The sequence below is a fragment of the Lycium barbarum genome, chromosome 12 (genome assembly GCF_019175385.1).
Source record: "Lycium barbarum isolate Lr01 chromosome 12, ASM1917538v2, whole genome shotgun sequence".
In the NCBI taxonomy this organism is placed as follows: domain Eukaryota; kingdom Viridiplantae; phylum Streptophyta; class Magnoliopsida; order Solanales; family Solanaceae; genus Lycium; species Lycium barbarum.
Window position 1 is genome coordinate 53,693,286 of NC_083348.1, and position 23,019 is coordinate 53,716,304.

The following is a 23,019-nucleotide window of genomic DNA, read 5'->3' on the forward strand; positions in this document are numbered from 1 at the left end:
GAAACCGTAACACATCATAACTCCCGAATATATTTTAGCGCGCACGATCACAAAGTCGGCCCGGGTACCGACGAATGAAGTCATAGCAGACAGCACGAACAGAGTAGTGCAGAAACCATATGCATATCAAAATAATTTGTCGGACTCAACATATAGTTTACGTATAGGTATATACTGACGCCAGAAGGCTCGGAGCAGGAATCAGATTGATCAAAGTTTATGTGTAAAAGTTACGAAGTTCCAAACTGCCAAATTCTCAAGAAAAAGCGTTCATAAGTCATTTTCCGAAAATCTCACATCATTCAGAGGGGAAAACGTACATTAATGGCATAGGAAGTTTCAAACACATCCTTGGGTCATAAACAGACGGTCGCAGATTATAACGGACACAAATGAATCAAACAAACCGAATAAGGGGAGCCTCGGGGCTCGCGGGCCCACCTCGAGTCAAATTGAGGTGGCGGACACAAATCACAGACTTTCGGCTCCATAGAGCCATCTACAAAAGTTTCGAAGAGTTTCGGACACAACAGCACAAGTTATGGAGGTACGAACATTCTTTTAACCAAATGCGACAAAAAGGGTTCAATCGCGCTGAATGAATAGTGCTCGAACTTGAACTTCGATTTCCAAGAGTAGGATTATTCCCGAGGTTCCGAAATTTACCTAGTGGGTCTAGGACATGCCAAAAGAATGAGAGGTAGGCTTTACATACCTGGTTGGCGCCTTACGCTCCTCAAATCGCAATTCCCGTTTCGTCCAGAAACTGCAAATGGTCACTTTTACCAGTTACTATTCATGAGAATTAACATTTTAGTCTTTGGGCTATATTTGGCTACCGAAATTTCGGCAGCACTTCCCCTATAAATCTAACACCCCCGAGACTTAGCTCGGCTCAAAATATAACAACATCAACAGCCCAAACATCAATACACAATACGAATCACAATCAAACACACTAACTCCAAAATGGCACCTTATTACATAAGTTGGTAATTCTATATTCAAACTTCAAGATTCCAAATCTATTTCCACATTAGTCCATTCATTCACTCATTCAAAATTATCCAAACACACCACCAACAAGTTCCAAACCACATACAAACTTATTCAAAGTTCATTACTTTCCAATTTTCACTCAAAACACCAAAAGTTACGACGAACGTTCTAACTTGCGTCGTTTCATTCCAAATTCATTATCATCGCCCATAAATCATATTTAAAGTCTTTAGTATCATAAATATACTATGATATACACAAATATACCAAAGGTATACATTTTCCGATAACGTTCCGAAATCATTTTCTAACACCAAATCAATTCTCCAAACATTCATTTACGTTATAAAGGCCATGACGACACAACTAACAACCTTAAACGAAATCAATTCACACTTGTTTTCTCTTCTAAGGCACACGGCCAAACACACCCTTTTCACACACACACGCCATGCACAAACACAACCTCATCCCACAATCTTCACACTAATTCAATCACCAACACATATACATCCATTTCATATCATTAAAACATAAAAATCTTACCTTTTTCTTGAATTTCCGACTTGTCGCAAACGTCGCTCTTTCTCCAAACTACTTGTATCACCACGAAGAGCACCTTGAACTCATCAATTATTCCAAAAGAGACTAGGTGATTGGATTAGAAACAAAGGCCAAGATTTTTTTTTTTTTTTTCTATCTTGGTTCGGCCGAGAGCCTTCAATGGGTGCTCTCCAATTTTTTTTTTCTTTGTTCTAGATAATTACTAGCTACAAAGTGATATATATCCAATATTGAAAGTCATGTGCATAGCACATGACATTAAACAATTGGGTTTGGGCCAACCTAGTGGCCGGCCCCCCTTCAAATTGTTTGGGCCTCATTTCTTGTTTCACTTTATTGGCCCAACTCATTAAAAGTCCCATTTTGCAATTCCCGAAACTAATTTCCGAAATTCCAAATTTACCCTCGGCCTTTCCCAATGTCTTAACATCAATGATTCCATAACCAACATCGTCATATTCACCACAATTAAAAATATTTCTTCATAAGGCACAATCTTTATTATTTCTCAATTTTCACTTACACGAAAATACGGGACATAACATTCTCCCCCCCTTAAGAACATTCGTCCTCGAATGTTGAATCGACCTCATGGGTGTCGCACTACTCCGGGAGGGTTCTCTAGATAGTTGTCCTTTATTGATTTCTCCGACATATCTTCTCTACCAATACCAGGGGTAGATTTCTCACGTCACCGATTCACATGCCTTCATAATACATTTTCTCATACTTTACGTAATCACCGAACTCTGCACTATATTCTTGTAAGGGACGGACGCTTTCCAGATATCATCGTCAATATCATCTTCTTTTCACACTCCTGAGTTTCCTTACCACATTGTCGTAATCTCTCTTTACTTCATAGCAAACACTTCATGCCAAACAGATTCAGAACTTAAGCCGGACGCGCATAAATATATCAGACGGATTCGTAGTCAACATCAAAAGTGCGGACGCATATCAGACACATCTGAGATCGGAGTCAGACGTACAAAGGCGTATCAAACGAATTCGTAGGCAGAATCAGACACCCGAAGATATACCAAACAGATTCACAATCAAAGCCAGACGTACGGAATCATATCGAACAAACCCGAAATCAGAAGCAAATATACAGAATTGTTTCATACCGAATCGTGATCAGACAAACCGAAATGTATCAAACAAACGCGCGGTCAAACTCAACGCACAGAAGTATATCAGACGGATTTATATCTAGAGTCAGACATACAGAGGTGTGCCAGACAGAAACGGATCCAGAATCAAACGCACAAAAGGTTCATCGGACGGGAACATAGTCGAACTTAGAAATATAGAGGCGTACCAGGTAGAGCCTCATCGGAATTGGAAGTGCGGAAGCACCACAGATAGATTGTCAATTTAGGATCACATCGTTCACATTAAGGCTCCAATAATTCATGAGAATTTCCTTTTTATTTGCAAACTCACTCATCAGTCGTCACACAATTTACCTTGCGTCTTACGTATCGATTCTTACAAGGATTCTATTTATTCACACTGCTTACCTTTCATTTATCACAACATTAGTTGCCGGGGCTCGGCTCTTAGCCCTCATGGCCCTGAATGAAAATCATACACACACACATACACACGTTTACTCATACCTTACTGGCGAACATCTCTGGCTGCTATTCAAATTCGTTCAATTTCCCAAGAAGTGTTGTACCCTTTCCTTTTTTTTTTGCCCGTTTAGTCCGCCTCGTTTCGCGCGACTCCCGAAAGGGCACCAATTACTCCACACACATTCTATTACCTTTTGGTTACCTCAAATTCCCATCTACATTAATCATACTTACACTTATGAAAAACTTTGCATTACTTCCCAGGGGTCACCCATCCCAGAATTGCTCTGGCTTGAGCACGCTTAACCCCGAAACTTTCACGCATTCTGATGCGTTAGGGCTGATATAATCCCATCAATTGCCCTGCACGACCTTTGTCACGCAATTTTTTAGGCCAAACGGGGTCTTAGCAAATCTTTCGGAAATTTTTCGTAGCGGGTCCCACTCTCGGCTAAGCCGTACCATTACCTTGTCGCCTTTCTGAATTTCCAACATTCACTTTCATACACATATACATATGATCACAACTAACCCACAAATTTAAGTCTCCAAATAGTCGATGTGATCCGCTAGAAATGCCACCGTAAGGTGTTCTCTGGCCACCGACAGAAGAAAACTAAAGCCCAATAAGTATCGCGGGGCCTTTTGTACTTAGTCTACATATTTACTTCTATATTTCTGGAAAAATTTGGGCAGAGTTTCCTCTGTATTTCTTACTATCCGAAACCTGTACACCAGAAATACCAACCACGCCTCACAGGGCCAACACATATGTACACACATACACATCATATCACGTCGTAACGCAGCCACACAGGGCTGATGACTTCAAATAGGAATTATAACATCGTCGACACTTACCACACGTGCCCAACTCAAACGGCATCGGAGGCGTTTTCCTGTTTTCCTTCATCCAGGATTTCCAAAATCACTCGGACGGTGGGGATATTTAGTCGCCCTTTCCTTGGGTCACCCGGTCTCTAATTCCTTTAAATTTCCGTCGTCTTCATAGGACAACGTTTTGCGAATATCATACACATATAGAAAATTCTAAAAACTCATACACTTATAAATAATCAATATCGGGTCTGACCTGGGGAGCTGCCGTGAGAGGTATGTCCACTATCATCCACATCTGTCTGCTCCCTGCCTATCCGGTCTCCATTATTACCCGCATCTGAATCGGAGGGATACGGACGATCAGTCAAATCCCGGCTCACTGACGACCCAGGCCAAGAACCGGAGAAATCCATAGCACTCTCCGAGGTGGCTGGGCTATCAGGGTTCTCCCTAACGATAAGAGCTGGCGCATATTTGAAAATCTCCTCCTGAGTCATCCCAGAAGAATGCTCCGATGGGCCTGCCTCATCACTATCCTCCTCCGCGGAGGTAAGAAGCTCCGGAGGGGTCATCGCCAGATCCCCCGAGATGTCTGTGTCGTAGCCATCCTCCACGGGATCCTCCGCCCCAGGAATCGGGGACTCTGGAGGAGTCGTAGAGGGGTCCTCCGACGGATCTGTATCGTAGCTATCCTCCGGGGAATCCTCCGAAGGATCCGTCTCGAACGAGTAACTGGGGCCTGCCTACTCGGCCCCGGTGACAGCCTGGGGGCCTTCTTGGCACCCCCATCCTCATCGTCGGAAGCCGTCCTCTTCATCCTTCACCAACCTACAATCACCTGCACGGAGAGGGTCAGAAATAATTTCCCAAAATACTGACGCTAACATTCTTTTCGGAGCCTTGCTGTGAACACAGCAATTCGTTGGGAGGAACCATCCTAACAGTATAGCTTTATCGCACGATCTAAGATCCCAAGAAAGGGTAACACAACATCCTAGATGTCCTGTAGCTCCTTGTTTATAGATGTGGTGCACAACACATCGATAAACAAGACTCTACTAGACACGGCCTGTAGACATTCCGAGGACAAACCGCTCTGATACCACTTTTGTCACGACCCAGCCCCGTGGGCCGCGACTGGTGTCCTTCTGGGACACCCCAAACGAACTCACACCCAGACCATCGTGGTCAGACTCGTCCGAACTCAACGTACATTATTCGAACTCATCATCGTAATCAGACATCTACCGAACACTTATCCTAAGCAGTCGCCCATACAGATCAGACAAATCACAAATCAGGAAGTAGGCGGAATGTACATCGCCAAATTTCACACACACACATCAAAAGGGTGGCGGAATGCACATCGCCCCCAAATACATACACATACATACAAACTTAGAGGCCGACTTGGCCATAGTAGCGTACGGGCCGCTTAAGATCGCAAAACAAACTCACATGCAAACACACCAGACCCACGACCCACAAATCTGACTACAGGCCTCTAGACAAAACAGAACATAAGAACATAGGACGGGACAGGGCCCCGCCGTACCCACTCATCCAAATATACAGAATACAGACACAACAAAAGATATGTACCAAAAGTAGACTCCGGATCAAAGGGGAGCTCTCCAACACAGCAGAATGAGTAGCCTAAACTGGAGGACCACCCAAACGAGTTTCTGTACCTGCGGGCATGAAACACAGCCCCCGAAGAAACGGGGGTCAGTACGGAAGAAGTACTGAGTATGTAAAGCAGAAGGTACAGAAATCACAAACACAGCTGGAGTCAGAAAGAACAAACGCACCGACATTGCAAACAAGCAAACCTGTGCGGGAGGCGAACGTACAAATGCAAATCAAATCATGTATAGGGTTTAGGAACGTGGTCACCCCCCGACGCTGGTGCCACAACACATCATAACTCCAGAAGTTTTCAAATCTCCGTACAGTCTCCAAACACATCATATCACACACACATCATATCATCAGAACATATCAAATGCCATATCACATCATAACTCCATAAGCGGTAACCGGCCCTATGGCGAGGCCTCGGAAACCGTAACACATCATAACTCCCGAATATATTTTAGCGCGCACGATCACAAAGTCGGCCCGGGTACCGACGAATGAAGTCATAGCAGACAGCACGAACAGAGTAGTGCAGAAACCATATGCATATCAAAATAATTTGTCGGACTCAACATATAGTTTACGTATAGGTATATACTGACGCCAGAAGGCTCGGAGCAGGAATCAGATTGATCAAAGTTTATGTGTAAAAGTTACGAAGTTCCAAACTGCCAAATTCTCAAGAAAAAGCGTTCATAAGTCATTTTCCGAAAATCTCACATCATTCAGAGGGGAAAACGTACATTAATGGCATAGGAAGTTTCAAACACATCCTTGGGTCATAAACAGACGGTCGCAGATTATAACGGACACAAATGAATCAAACAAACCGAATAAGGGGAGCCTCGGGGCTCGCGGGCCCACCTCGAGTCAAATTGAGGTGGCGGACACAAATCACAGACTTTCGGCTCCATAGAGCCATCTACAAAAGTTTCGAAGAGTTTCGGACACAACAGCACAAGTTATGGAGGTACGAACATTCTTTTAACCAAATGCGACAAAAAGGGTTCAATCGCGCTGAATGAATAGTGCTCGAACTTGAACTTCGATTTCCAAGAGTAGGATTATTCCCGAGGTTCCGAAATTTACCTAGTGGGTCTAGGACATGCCAAAAGAATGAGTGGTAGGCTTTACATACCTGGTTGGCGCCTTACGCTCCTCAAATCGCAATTCCCGTTTCGTCCAGAAACTGCAAATGGTCACTTTTACCAGTTACTATTCATGAGAATTAACATTTTAGTCTTTGGGCTATATTTGGCTACCGAAATTTCGGCAGCACTTCCCCTATAAATCTAACACCCCCGAGACTTAGCTCGGCTCAAAATATAACAACATCAACAGCCCAAACATCAATACACAATACGAATCACAATCAAACACACTAACTCCAAAATGGCACCTTATTACATAAGTTGGTAATTCTATATTCAAACTTCAAGATTCCAAATCTATTTCCATATTAGTCCATTCATTCACTCATTCAAAATTATCCAAACACACCACCAACAAGTTCCAAACCACATACAAACTTATTCAAAGTTCATTACTTTCCAATTTTCACTCAAAACACCAAAAGTTACGACGAACGTTCTAACTTGCGTCGTTTCATTCCAAATTCATTATCATCGCCCATAAATCATATTTAAAGTCTTTAGTATCATAAATATACTATGATATACACAAATATACCAAAGGTATACATTTTCCGATAACGTTCCGAAATCATTTTCTAACACCAAATCAATTCTCCAAACATTCATTTACGTTATAAAGGCCATGACGACACAACTAACAACCTTAAACGAAATCAATTCACACTTGTTTTCTCTTCTAAGGCACACGGCCAAACACACCCTTTTCACACACACACGCCATGCACAAACACAACCTCATCCCACAATCTTCACACTAATTCAATCACCAACACATATACATCCATTTCATATCATTAAAACATAAAAATCTTACCTTTTTCTTGAATTTCCGACTTGTCGCAAACGTCGCTCTTTCTCCAAACTACTTGTATCACCACGAAGAGCACCTTGAACTCATCAATTATTCCAAAAGAGACTAGGTGATTGGATTAGAAACAAAGGCCAAGAATTTTTTTTTTTTTTTTTCTATCTTGGTTCGGCCGAGAGCCTTCAATGGGTGCTCTCCAATTTTTTTTTTCTTTGTTCTAGATAATTACTAGCTACAAAGTGATATATATCCAATATTGAAAGTCATGTGCATAGCACATGACATTAAACAATTGGGTTTGGGCCAACCTAGTGGCCGGCCCCCCCTTTAAATTGTTTGGGCCTCATTTCTTGTTTCACTTTATTGGCCCAACTCATTAAAAGTCCCGTTTTGCAATTCCCGAAACTAATTTCCGAAATTCCAAATTTACCCTCGGCCTTTCCCAATGTCTTAACATCAATGATTCCATAACCAACATCGTCATATTCACCACAATTAAAAATATTTCTTCATAAGGCACAATCTTTATTATTTCTCAATTTTCACTTACACGAAAATACGGGACATAACAGATAACATCATGAGAGAACATAGAACAGGATCATAAGGTATCGTTTCACGTACTTTGGAATCTTTAATCATGGAATCATCATTGTCGTATTCCTCATATGAACATTTCCTTCCCTGACATCATCCATGTCATTGTAGAACATACTCATCGTAATTGACAAAAAAACTTACTTTGCCACAGACTTTGTTTTGGGAAAATGCGGGCGATTGGAAAACTTTTTGAGCTATTGGGGAGAAGATCATACCTTAGGGTCAATAGATTAGTTAAACAACTATTGTTTAGTAGTCGGAATAGTAATCTAAAAGTTCCCCTTGATTATAGTACGGAAATAAGCTAAATGGAACAATAGGAGGGAATTTGGGAATAGTGGGCCCACCTCGGGTCAACCGGGGTGGCGTATCCAAATTGCATATAATAAGGTTCATGGAGTCACTTATGAAGGTTTTATCAAAATCCGGTTTCATTTGGCAAGTTATAGAAGTAGGGGCCATTGTTTCCACAAGATATGAAAAATTTAAGTCAATTCTATTGAATGAAAAAGGGTTAATTTCAATCTCGGGTTTCTAGGAATAGGATCATCCCCGAAGTTTGTATTCAACCCTATTATGTCTAAGACATGCAGAAGAAGGAAAGTGAGACCTTACATACCTCTTTCCGCTCCTTTGGCTATCCCGAATTCAACTCGCAAATCCGCCAAAATCTACAAATTGGTCAAGTTTACCAAACATGATTAGTGCCTTTAGAATTGAATTCTTAAATGATACTTGGCTACCGAAATTTCGGCAGCACTTCCCCTGTAAACTACTCCATCCCACCAAGTTCAACTTGGCCAATTTCAATCAACAACAATCCGGGAATTCGACCCGGCCAAACTAACAACACAATATCAACGACCATACTAAAAATTTCCATATTCATTCCAAGTTACATTGTAACAACTCAATCAATATACTACTTCCTTCAAAACCTTCCAACTCCAATAAGAACATTAACAACATTATAATTCATATACCAACAACACCACACTAACAACATTATTTTCCATATATTCAAGAACATTATTTTCAATTTACATAATCTCTAAAGCAAGTCTCCAACTACCATAATTTCTCTAAGATCATTAAGCTTTTCATTAGCAATCTAGAATCCACAATCAACACAATTTCACTCCTTAACCATTAAATCCTTATTTTACATCATGGAACTTACCATAACAACAATTACAATACTAAGTAAAATTAATTCACCACACCTTTCCATAACCCACACCATTCGGCCAACACACCCTATATACATATTTTCATGAATTTCCATATTTTCTACACTTTACAACAATAACTAACACACAACATAACACAACACAACACACAACACATACACACGGCTTGACTATGCAAGTCACGGCCACACACATACACACTTCCATCACATAAATTTCATCCATTTTCATACACCACCACATACTTACGCATCCACAACACATAAGAAAAAGTTCAAACCTCACCTTTTTACTTTGAACCTTCACTTGGATTACTATTGAAGACTTGTCAAGCTTTGTATTTTCCTTGCTCCAAAGAACTCTTCACTATGTTAAGAACCCTTCAAGGAATTGTTTAGCTAGAAGAGGTAGATTTTTGATGAAAAATTCCCAAAGTTTTTGTTGCTCTTGTTATGGCCGAAATGGCCTTTGAAGTGTTTCTCCCTCTCTCTTATTCTTCAAGACTCTTGAAATTTCTAGAGAATTATGACAAATAAAGATGACTTAGTCATCTTTTAAATTTGTTCATTAAAGCCCCATGTGGGCTTAAGCCCACTACTAGGTGGATGGCCAAACATGGCCCAATTAGCCAAGCCCATTTTTTTTTTTTTTGTGTTTTGCACTTCATGAAAATTTATTTTTTTCCAAATTCCAAATTTACCCTTCATCTTCCTCCGTATATCCACGAGTCATATTGCAAATTTCCCTTTATGCCCTTGACCTTCCTCATTATTTCCACTTCTAAATTTTTCATAAGCAACTCATATGCCAAACAAAATAAAATATGGCCTTGCTTGTTGTCTTCCCGCAATTGTCTTGAATTATCCGATTGCACAAAATGCGGGATATAACATCCTCCCCCCCCCCCCTTTAGAACATTCGTCCTCGAATGTTAAATGGCCTTATAGTGTATTATAGTACTTCGGGGAGGTCTCCTTCGTAGATATCTCACATGTCGCTTAGCATGTCCATTTTAGGAGCTTAGATTGCCTTTATGTCGCAGGCCAATTGAGCTAGCTCTGAACGCTGGCTCTGCGCCAACAAGTCCCTTTTGTTGGTTCTTGAATCGTCATAGTCCATTTTAGGTCCAACATGTTCTCCCCTCCTTTATTAAGAGGGCCTACACACGCCTATGCCCTTTAAGCAATCATTGTCTTTCGCGATCTTTTACAGTCGTAATTCCCTCTGCATAGGGTTTGTCACGTTTATCCCCTTGTTAGATATGTTCCCGTATATCATCGCATTAGGCCATTCTAGCCTTGTGGGTGCGGCATCGGTCTTACCCGGTGACATCCATACTCATACCCTTCATTACGTCCTTTGAATTTCATTCAGCTAGCACATTCTATGTATCGCGACACTGTTTGTTAGGGTTCTACAGCCACAGATAAGATGTCATGTACACATATACATTTCCACCAGTATTTTACTTACAGACACTTCCAAAAGCTAATTAAGCTTTCTTTAGTCCTGAAGCTCTGTCATGCTTTCTCCCCTTCTGCTAGTCTAGTTCGTCTCAGCCCACATGACCTCTATAGGGTTCCTAACCACTCCACACACTCTAATTTACATTGGGCTACCTATTTTCACATTCGTCTCTTGTTCCCACATTTATAAAATTTTCAGCATATTTCCCAGGGGGTCACCCATCTTGATATTGCTCTCGCCCTAGCACGCTTAACCTTAAAACCTTGGTGCATTTTTGTACATGAATGCTGGTATAATTATATCGACTGCCCCGCACTACCTATATCACCTAATATGGGACAAGTTGGGGTCTTAGCAGTTTTCAAACCGTCCACGTAACACATCTTTTCTTTTAATTACAATTCTAACCTCCGCAGTCCCCAGTATTCGTCCTTTTTCCTATGTGTATGGCTAATTTTTGTCCTAAATCTCCACATTCCCAGTAGTGGCGAAAACACCTTAGTCGCAACAGGCATAGACATCCCAGGTCGTTTGATTTAGCTCGGGTTTCCCCTCCCTAATATGTTCAGCGATTTAGGGTGCGATATCTGACACGTAGAACCTGGATCAATCGATACTTGTACATTGTAGAAAATTACTGATAATATACCTGGAACGTCATCAGGGGATGGCTCAGGATCCTGTCGGCCAGCTAGTGCATAGGTATGATGCTGGGGTCCACTCGAACTGTGTGTTCCTTCTCGGTCTCTTTCGCTGCCTACTGCTATCTGGGACCTTTGCATTGGAGGGTGCGCCAATGATTGTGAGTCGCGTGTTACCTCCGTGGGCTGAACCCTCCCTCTGTCACAGCGAAATGGGCAGTCGCGCATATAATGACCTGAGTTAGCACAAGTATAACAAATACCCAAACCCGCGCGACACGGCCCTGCATGGAATCTACGGCACTGAGGGCAGCGTGATACGGGTGGTCTCCGCTGATTAAGCTCACCGCCACACTGGGAACCCAAAACTCCATAGCCCTGACCTGATCCGGCGGGCTGAGTTTGGTCTCTGTCGTACCTCCGTGGGCAATCACGCATCAAATGGTCAGCCCGACCACAGACAAAACAGGCACCTGTATCTAAGTAACACTGCCCAGAGTGTGGCCTGCCACATCGCGCGCACCGCGGTGGGGGTAGCCCCGTGCTACTAACGTTGGCTCTATACCGGGGCCCCGAAACTCGAGCACTCTGATCTGGTCCTGAATACCCCGACTGCTGCGGTGCCTGCCTCCTTCTATACTCACTTCTCGTTCCGGAAGGTCTAGCCCTTTTTCTGCGATCCTTATTACCAGAATCTATGCCTTGTTGTTGGGCTTGAGTAGCTACTATCTGAGTTAGCAGAAGGATGGCCCGTCTCATCTCCTGAAGTGAAGCATCAGGTAGGGGAGCGGGGAGTGCTGAAACTGGAATGGAAATTCCTTCTTGCTCCCCTAATGTCTGCGGAGTGCGATCAGCACGAGAGGGGGCCTTACTATGAGATTCGCCTTCTTCAATATTTACCGGTGACTCCCATTCAGTTCGCCTTTCCGCTACCTTCTTGCCCTTCTCGGCGGCTGTCGCTTTCATCTTCGCAGGTATCGCTGAAAATATAACACCGGATTAGGAAGAAGGAAAAACCCTTACTATAGCTCTAGCGCACGATCTAGAATGCAAAGAAGGTCATATTTCCTAAATGCCCCGCAGCCTCCTGCCTATAAGTGTGGCGCGCTACACACCCATAAACAGGACTCTACTGGACACGGCTCGTAGACAAACTACTAGGACCGAACTGCTCTGATACCACTTCTGTCACGACCCGACTAGGGGCCGTGACGAGTACCCGGTACTTGTACCGAGCACCCCTTATCTTGTCTCATATCCTTATTACTAAGTGGGCCGTATGACCTATACCATTTTTTTTCTTTGTTACTTAACATTAACATTAGTATCATAGTTATGAACATAGGCGAACAACCTTTACTAACACATTATACATCGACTAGGACTGCTAAAAGTACAAAACATTTAACTGTACACATCTGTCTACGAGCCTCTAGACATAATACACATATACACAAGAAGGGCTGAGCACTGTCACGCCCGAATATATATATACACAAAAGTAGTACCAATAAACAGTGGCTCCGGAACAACTGGAGCACTCTCTATGAACCGCTGGTGGAGCTTCTAAGAACCGGACCCGTCTACCCGCTTACCTGCGCGGCATGAAACGCAGCGTCCACAAGAAGGGACGTCAGTACGAATAGTGTACCGAGTATGTAAGGCATGAAAATAGTAAAGAGAGGAATATAAATTGCAACCAATACATAATGAAATCATAGGACATATAGAGCGATAATAGAGTAACCTGTACATGTATGTGCCACCCAGGGCAGATGCCATGCATGCTAAGCTGTCTTTAAAAAAAACATTTCGTGTTCATGTACGAAAATAAAACATAATATATATTGCCGAGGCATCGGCAGCCGATCCATTTAACCATGAATGTGTGTGTAAATATCCCGCGTCCGGGCATCCCGCGTCCGGGATGATATCAAGTCAAATACGGTTACATGTACCGTGTGTAACCCCGCGTCTATAGCGCTCTGCCCTGCTCCCTTCTTCCCCGTGTACATATACATATATACATATATACCATAGCATGCAAGCGAGCCCAAAAAGAAGCTATAACGTTATCGGAGTGACGTAAGGTCGGTAGCCTCTGATTACATTATGAAATCGTCATGGTCGTCAGGTCTCACCTTGAGGGAACAACAATTATAAGGCGAGACTATCCATAAAGGATAACATCATGAGAGAACATAGAACAGGATCATAAGGTATCGTTTCATGTACTTTGGAATCTTTAATCATGGAATCATCATTGTCGTATTCCTCATATGAACATTTCCTTCCCTGACATCATCCATGTCATTGTAGAACATACTCATCGTAATTGACAAAAAAACTTACTTTGCCACAGACTTTGTTTTGGAAAAATGCGGGCGTTTGGAAAACTTTTTGAGCTATTGGGGAGAAGATCATACCTTAGGGTCAATAGATTAGTTAAACAACTATTGTTTAGTAGTCGGAATAGTAATCTAAAAGTTCCTCTTGATTATAGTACGGAAATAAGCTAAATGGAACAATAGGAGGGAATTTGGGTATAGTGGGCCCACCTCGGGTCAACCGGGGTGGCGTATCCAAATTGCATATAATAAGGTTCATGGAGTCACTTATGAAGGTTTTATCAAAATCCGGTTTCATTTGGCAAGTTATAGAAGTAGGGGCCATTGTTTCCACAAGATACGAAAAATTTAAGTCAATTCTATTGAATGAAAAAGGGTTAATTTCAATCTCGGGTTTCTAGGAATAGGATCATCCCCGAAGTTTGTATTCAACCCTATTATGTCTAAGACATGCCGAAGAAGGAAAGTGAGACCTTACATACCTCTTTCCGCTCCTTTGGCTATCCCGAATTCAACTCGCAAATCCGCCAAAATCTACAAATTGGTCAAGTTTACCAAACATGATTAGTGCCTTTAGAATTGAATTCTTAAATGATACTTGGCTACCGAAATTTCGGCAGCACTTCCCCTGTAAACTACTCCATCCCACCAAGTTCAACTTGGCCAATTTCAATCAACAACAATCCGGGAATTTGACCCGGCCAAACTAACAACACAATATCAACGACCATACTAAAAATTTCCATATTCATTCCAAGTTACATTGTAACAACTCAATCAATATACTACTTCCTTCAAAACCTTCCAACTCCAATAAGAACATTAACAACATTATAATTCATATACCAACAACACCACACTAACAACATTATCTTCCATACATTCAAGAACATTATTTTCAATTTACTTAATCTCTAAAGCAAGTCTCCAACTACCATAATTTCTCTAAGATCATTAAGCTTTTCATTAGCAATCTAGAATCCACAATCAACACAATTTCACTCCTTAACCATTAAATCCTTATTTTACATCATGGAACTTACCATAACAACAATTACAATACTAAGTAAAATTAATTCACCACACCTTTCCATAACCCACACCATTCGGCCAACACACCCTATATACATATTTTCATGAATTTCCATATTTTCTACACTTTACAACAATAACCAACACACAACATAACACAACACAACACACAACACACACACACGGCTTGACTATGCAAGTCACGGCCACACACATACACACTTCCATCACATAAATTTCATCCATTTTCATACACCACCACATACTTACGCATCCACAACACATAAGAAAAAGTTCAAACCTCACCTTTTTACTTTGAACCTTCACTTGGATTACTATTGAAGACTTGTCAAGCTTTGTATTTTCCTTGCTCCAAAGAACTCTTCACTATGTTAAGAAACCTTCAAGGAATTGTTTAGCTAGAAGAGGTAGATTTTTGATGAAAAATTCCCAAAGTTCTTGTTGCTCTTGTTATGGCCGAAACCTCTCTCTTATTCTTCAAGACTCTTGAAATTTCTAGAGAATTATGATAAATAAAGATGACTTAGTCATCTTTTAAATTTGTTCATTAAAGCCCCATGTGGGCTTAAGCCCACTACTAGGTGGATGGCCAAACATGGCCCAATTAGCCAAGCCCATTTTTTTTTTTGTGTTTTGCACTTCATGAAAATTTATTTTTTTCCAAATTCCAAATTTACCCTTCGTCTTCTTCCGTATATCCACGAGTCATATTGCAAATTTCCCTTTATGCCCTTGACCTTCCTCATTATTTTCACTTCTAAATTTTTCATAAGCAACTCATATGCCAAACAAAATAAAATATGGCCTTGCTTGTTGTCTTCCCGCAACTGTCTTGAATTATCCGATTGCACAAAATGCGGGATATAACAGATGATGCCTACCAGTACTGTTTTTTGTACTGACCTGCACTTGCTGCATTCTTTTATGAATGCAGAGTATCAGGTCGGATCCACTTCCGTGACATGTGGCTAATCGTCGCTTCAGCTCTATTCTCGAGTTTCCAGGATGAGCATGGTCGTCCGCTGCCTTGAAGACTTTCTATCATTATGTCCTATTCTATTCAGAGACATAGATACTTTATGTATTAGTATTCCAGATTGTATTATTTCCCTTTAGATGCTCGTGTTATTCAGACTAGACCCTGGGGGTGTTTATTATCATTCCGCACTTTTCTACTACTTATATATATATATATATATATATATATATATATATATATATATATATATATATATATATATATATCGTGAGACTTACGTATTTGTTCTATTCCATTGCTTAATTTCATTCTTTTATGTATTTAATCATGGTTGGGTTGAGGGTTCGTTTACCGAGGTGGGAAGGTAAGTGCCCACACGACTTAGGCAAAATAGGTCGTGACAATTCTAAGCATGTATTTACAAAGCTAATGTATACTTTATGAACATAATGTCTATATATATTATGTGTTCCATCCATCTGAATGGCGGCACCTGGTTTTTCTAGGATTTTTATTAAGTTTGGTGGGACTACTCTTTTATTTATTATACACTTTGTACATGTCACGACCCGAACTAGGGCCATGACAAGCGATCGAGCTTACCCTACCCGATGTCCCAACTTACGTCACTTGATCCACAATATGGCGTTTTTTTTTGTTTTTTTTTTTTTATTTGGAAAGTTGTAAACACGATACCAAAGTCAACACGTTATTCAGAACATCTCAAGGCGTGTTACACACATACATACATACATACATACATACATGCGCCTGACATAGGGCCAGGCGAGCCAAAAAACCTTACACCAATTCTGTACGACAAAATGACGACCGACAAAACCAAACAGTACTCATGACACCCACGCTGTTCGCAGACTCCTAAAGAGTATGACTTACAAGACATATATACAAAATTATACCGAAATAAGAACAGCCTCCGGAACTAGTGGAGCTGTCTGACTTCCCAAAGCTGTCTCCCCCTAAATAGCTGGATCGCCGAGTCGCGTCCCTGGACCTGCGTGGCATGAAACGCAGCCCCCGTAAAAAGGGGGTCAGTACGAGATATGTACTGAGTATGTAAAGCGATAATAAATCATAACTAGCACATAGTTTAGGGAAGAAGTGGTCGTAACCAGCCCAATACCTGCAGTCTTCGCTGATAGAAGCAGAAACGTGTACGCAAGGTCTCAACAGTCCTTAAGTAATTAACACAATCCATCCAACACATTCAAATAAGCAATATAGTCTAACACTTTCTTTCAAGCAAATAATACGACGTAACGTACGTGCCGCTTCCGGCTCAATAATATACTATAGTAGCCCCATCGGGCAGCCGCTTCCGGCATAATAATAATATAATAGCCCCATCGGGCAGCCGCGTCCGGCATAATAATAATATAATATAATATATAAATTAAAATAGATTGTAGATGAAAAGCAGTGGCAAAACCTCGCACCCCTTTCGGAGTGGTTTTTTTTTTTTTGAAATTAGCATACTCAGCCATAAGCTGAGGCCATAGCTCGCTCAGGCATAAGCCGAGGCCATAGCTCACTCAGTGATCAGCTGAGGCCATCGCTCACTCGGACATAAGCTGAGGCCATAGCTCGCTCAGACATGAACTGAGGCCATCGCACCCCCTTCGAAGTGATTTTAGAAAAGGCTAGATAATAAAATATCGCACCCCCTTCGGAGTGGTTTTGAACAGTCTAAATAATAAAATATCGCACCCCCCTTCGGAGTGGTTGTGAAGTCTAATTTATATTCCCTTTAGCTTGAGACCGACAATTAGTAAGTTTAAATAATAATTCCTGGTTGAAATCATTAGCAACCCACAACAAAGTTTCAATGAATCAAATTTAGCATGAAAGACTAACAATCGTACAGAACTAGGTCAAATGGAGCAATACGAGAGGTCTCGGGCCTTGTGGGCCAACCTTGGGTCAAGTCGGGGTGACGCACAAAAATTACGTGCATTAGGTCTAGTGAAGTCATCCGCGAAAGTTTCGGGGCGATCGGGTTACATTTATGCAAGTTATGGAGGTTTAACCCTTTTTCCAACAAGTGTGCTCTTTAAGGCTCAATTCTACTGAATGAATAGTGCCAAAAATCTAACTCGGATTCCTATGAACGGAATGATCCCCGAGGCTCAAATCAAGACCTAGCACAACTAGGACATGCCAAAGGAAGGAAAGGGGCAGCTTTACATACCTTTCTTGCCTTTTACGATCGCCAAGGCTCAAATCCCGTTTCGTCAAAACCTACAAATGGTCACATTTACCAGTTACTATTCATAAGGCTTGAAGTCCCAACTTTGATTTAGGATTTGCCTGCCGAAATTTCGACAGCACCTCCCCTATAAACATAACATCCCCGAGACTTAGCTCGGCTTAAAGTATCAACACAGCAACCCAACAACAACATTCACAACAACAACAAGCATCACACAACACACAATATGGCGTAACTAGCCATCTTTCCGACATAGCGTAACATCTTTCATTCAGACCTTACATTTCCAAACTAATCTTACCATTTTCATATTCGTCACTTATCAAGGTCATTACAACATACTTCGGAGGCATATCATATCGTTTTCACCGAATATTCGTAAAGTATACACAATATACAAGTTTCCTACTAAGGGCATATTTCACCCACAACTTCCAATCTTTTAGCAACATGTTCATGATTTGTGTCTATCTTTCAACTACATCAATGACAACCATAATTTGCCTCTTAATACTTTCATTTCCACATTTACACAAACCATAATTAAGTTGCATAATTTCCTTTAACAACTTAACAACCATTTTTGCATAATAACAAGAGCCATTATTCTTCCATTCGTTTCACAATATCACAATTAACATACTAGTGAAATTTAATTCACCTTCCCTCCTAGACATAGCACCACACGGCCACACACTAAAATTTCCAACTTACACCAATTCATTCGACTTTCATTTCTAATAAAATTCCTACCATAACAATGACTAGATTTCAACAAAAATTCAACTCATCATATACATGCAACATACGCATACCCACGGCCACATGCACTTCATCCCAACACACAAAATTTTCATGTTTTTCATTCATTCCCACACACTACAACATATATACATATATTCCATGATATAAAAATGGTAGAATTCTTACCTTTTCTCAACTCCTTCACTTGTCACCCAAGCTACTTTCTTGCCAAAGTAATTATACCACCTTGTAGAGAATCTTGCACTTAGTAGTATTACACAACAATTTCAATTTTTTTGTTCAAGATTGAAGGACTAGAATTTTTTTCTTTTCTTTCTTTCCTTTCTTTCTCCCTTACCCGAAACCCTCTTCTTCTTTTCCTGTCAATTTCTTTTGTTTTCTTGAACCTTCTATAGGATAAGTATGACTTATATAATATAATCCATTTTGTAATTGTCACATGGAAATTAATGAATCCATGGACTTGGGCCATGTTGGCCGGTTGGGCCTTCCCTTTGGGCCTCATTTTTCTTATTTGTTTTTAGTCCAATAGGCTACATTTCGTAATTCATGAGGCAAGTTTCCAAAATTCCAATTTTGCCCTTGGCCTCCTTTCGCAATTCCACACCAACGCATTCATACCAAGTAAGGTCCAAATATGGCCTTATTCATTTCAAGTCAAGTTACTTCAAATTTTTCGAATATGCGAAGATGTCGGATGTAACATCCTCCCCCCCTTTAAAACATTCGTCCTCGAATGTTGGGTTTGTCCTCTTAGGATCCCATCCAAGGTATCCCCTTTATCTGCTTCCTTAGTTCAGATTTATAGCCATGATCTTGTTATGCTATGGGCTCTCCCACCCTTAAGGTTTCAGCTAAGGGTCCCACGAAGTCTCTCGTCTCGACTCACTCTATTAGTCGCTAGGCTCATGCTCTACTGGTATCGTAATACCTCATGTCATAGTGATACGAAACAACTCATATATAGGTTAAATTTACAAATAGGCTATCTGAAGAAGAAGATACCTGGTGGTGCATCCTGCGATGTCTCTGGAGTCGGCCTCCCACCTAAAGCATAAATACGATGTGGCCCTGCACTGGAACTAGGCGCTCCACCCCTACCCCTACCTCGGCCAGAAGATGTCCGGGGTCCCGTCTCAGGGGCTCTTACTGCAGGTGACGACGCTGCTACCGAATTCCTAGGAATGGCACTGCCCCGCGGGCAGTCTCTAGCATAGTGGCTCGGGTCCCCGCAAGTATAGCATACACCTAGTCGACATCGTCCTACGTGACGCCTCCCGCAACTCGCGCATCGAGGAAGGGGCATCACCTCCTGCCCTGACCCCGCAGGCCACTGAGAACTTGACGCATAAGGAGGATTTTGTCTCTGTCTAGGGAAGGCCTCCTTACCCCGCTGAGACCCATGAAACTGCGAGGGTGCGCTGTGCTAGGGTCTGCTGCCTCTGGTGGGGCCTGTACTCTGATGCTCTGCCCTGGCCCTCTTGGGCTGGCCACCGCTCCGCTCTGAGGTGGCCTCTCGCTGACGCTTTCGATCTTCTGACCCCTGAGCATAGGCCTGAACACGAGCTATATCCATGCCCGGATGCATTTCCACGGCCATACAAGCCTCCTGCCACTCCGGTTCTAAGCCCATCACATACCGGTGAATTCTATCTTCCATGTTTTGCACAATAGCAGGGGCATATCTAGCTAGAGAATCAAACTCCACACTGTACTCTCTAATGGACATGTTACCCTGTCGTAGGTTAAGGAATCTGTCAAGTCTTGCCCGCCTTAACTCAGTTGGCATGTGATGACGCAAGAAGGCATCCGAGAATTCCTGCCAAGTCGGCGGAGGGGTGTCCCTGCCTCTCGATAGCTTCCATGACTGAAACCAATTAATTGCTATGCTCTGTAACCTGTAGGAAGCTAGCTGAACAGACTCTGTAGCTGATGCCCTCATTATATCCAGAGTACGCTGCATGCCATCTATGAACTCCTGAGGGACGGCATTGGGGTCCGTGCCCTTGAATTCTGGGGGGTTTAGGGCAAGGAAGTCTCGGGCCCTGGCACTAGCGGCCCTATTCGAATACTCATGGCCCCTATCCTGTCGCCCAGCTTGGGCAGCAAGTATCTGAGTTAGCAATTGTATGGCATCCTTCATCTCTCTTATCTCCTGATTCTGCTCATCCGGCTGATGAACTGGAGGTACCGGTATTGGTGCTGGGGCTGGGGCTGGATCAGATGCCCCCCTGGGCCCTTCCGTAGATAGGGAAGTAGGAGAACTCTGGGACCGAATATGTATTCCAGTGTAAGTCCGAGCCCTGGTAAGTCTGGGGGCTTGGCTGGCTGCCTCATCTGCAACCGCCTTGCCCTTCTGTGCTGCCGTCGCTTTACCCTTCCTAGCCATTGCTGAAATTATACAAACAATTGGATTAGGGACTTTACTTACGACACAGCCCTATCCGCACGATCTTTACCAAGAAAGAAAGGATGACACCCTATTAATGTCTCGTAGCCTCCTGCTTATAGGTGTGGTGCACAACAGACCGATAATCAACACTCTACTAGACACCGTCTGCGAACATGCCGAGGACTGAACTGCTCTGATACCAGTTCTGTCACGACCCGAACTAGGGCCATGACAAGCGATCGAGCTTACCCTGCCCGATGTCCCAACTTACGTCACTTGATCCACAATATGGCGTTTTTTTTTTTTTTTTGGAAAGTTGTAAACACGATACCAAAGTCAACACGTTATTCAGAACGTCTCAAGGCGTGTTACACACATACATACATACATGCGCCTGACATAGGGCCAGGCGAGCCAAAAAACCTTACACCAATTCTGTACGACAAAATGACGACCGACAAAACCAAACAGTACTCATGACACCCACGCTATTCGCAGACTCCTAAAGAGTATGACTTACAAGACATATATACAAAATTATACCGAAATAAGAACAGCCTCCGGAACTAGTGGAGCTGTCTGACTTCCCAAAGCTGTCTCCCCCTAAATAGCTGGATCGCCGGGTCGCGTCCCTGGACCTGCGTGGCATGAAACGCAGCCCCCGTAAAAAGGGGGTCAGTACGAGATATGTACTGAGTATGTAAAGCGATAATAAATCATAACTAGCACATAGTTTAGGGAAGAAGTGGTCGTAACCAGCCCAATACCTGCAATCTTCGCTGATAGAAGCAGAAACGTGTATGCAAGGTCTCAACAGTCCTTAAGTAATTAACACAATCCATCCAACACATTCAAATAAGCAATGTAGTCTAACACTTTCTTTCAAGCAAATAATACGACGTAACGTACGTGCCGCTTCCGGCTCAATAATATACTATAGTAGCCCCATCGGGCAGCCGCTTCCGGCATACTAATAATATAATAGCCCCATCGGGCAGCCGCGTCCGGCATAATAATAATATAATATAATATATAAATTAAAATAGATTGTAGATGAAAAGTAGTGGCAAAACCTCGCACCCCTTTCGGAGTGGTTTTTTTTTTTTTTTTTTGAAATTAGCATACTCAGCCATAAGCTGAGGCCATAGCTCGCTCAGGCATAAGCCGAGGCCATAGCTCACTCAGTGATCAGCTGAGGCCATCGCTCACTCGGACATAAGCTGAGGCCATAGCTCGCTCAGACATGAACTGAGGCCATCGCACCACCTTCGGAGTGGTTTTGGAAAAGGCTAGATAATAAAATATCGCACCCCCTTCGGAGTGGTTTTGAACAGTCTAAATAATAAAATATCGCACCCCCCTTCGGAGTGGTTGTGAAGTCTAATTCATATTCCCTTTAGCTTGAGACCGACAATTAGTAAGTTTAAATAATAATTCCTGGTTGAAATCATTAGCAACCCACAACAAAGTTTCAATGAATCCAATTTAGCATAAAAGACTAACAATCGTACAGAACTAGGTCAAATGGAGCAATACGAGAGGTCTCGGGCCTTGTGGGCCCACCTTGGGTCAAGTCGGGGTGACGCACAAAAATTACGTGCATTAGGTCTAGTGAAGTCATCCGTGAAAGTGTCGGGGAGATCGGGTTACATTTATGCAAGTTATGGAGGTTTAACCCTTTTTCCAACAAGTGTGCTCTTTAAGGCTCAATTCTACTGAATGAATAGTGCCAAAAATCTAACTCGGATTCCTATGAACGGAATGATCC

The 23,019-nt window shown here is 42.2% G+C and overlaps 1 protein-coding gene across 1 annotated transcript; it reads right to left on the bottom strand.

The window, feature by feature from the left end:
* Window positions 1-20,285: 20,285 nt before the first annotated feature.
* On the bottom strand, window positions 20,286-21,248 carry LOC132624262 (uncharacterized). The gene has a single exon (XM_060339066.1). The coding sequence runs from the start codon at window positions 21,246-21,248 to the stop codon at window positions 20,286-20,288; it is 963 nt and encodes a 320-aa protein (XP_060195049.1).
* Between the last annotated feature and the right edge of the window lie 1,771 nt (window positions 21,249-23,019).

Excerpts from the sequence above, each read along its gene's own strand:
- LOC132624262 (XM_060339066.1), bottom strand. The coding sequence starts at position 21,248 with ATGGCTAGGAAGGGTAAAGCGACGGCAGCACAGAAGGGCAAGGCGGTT.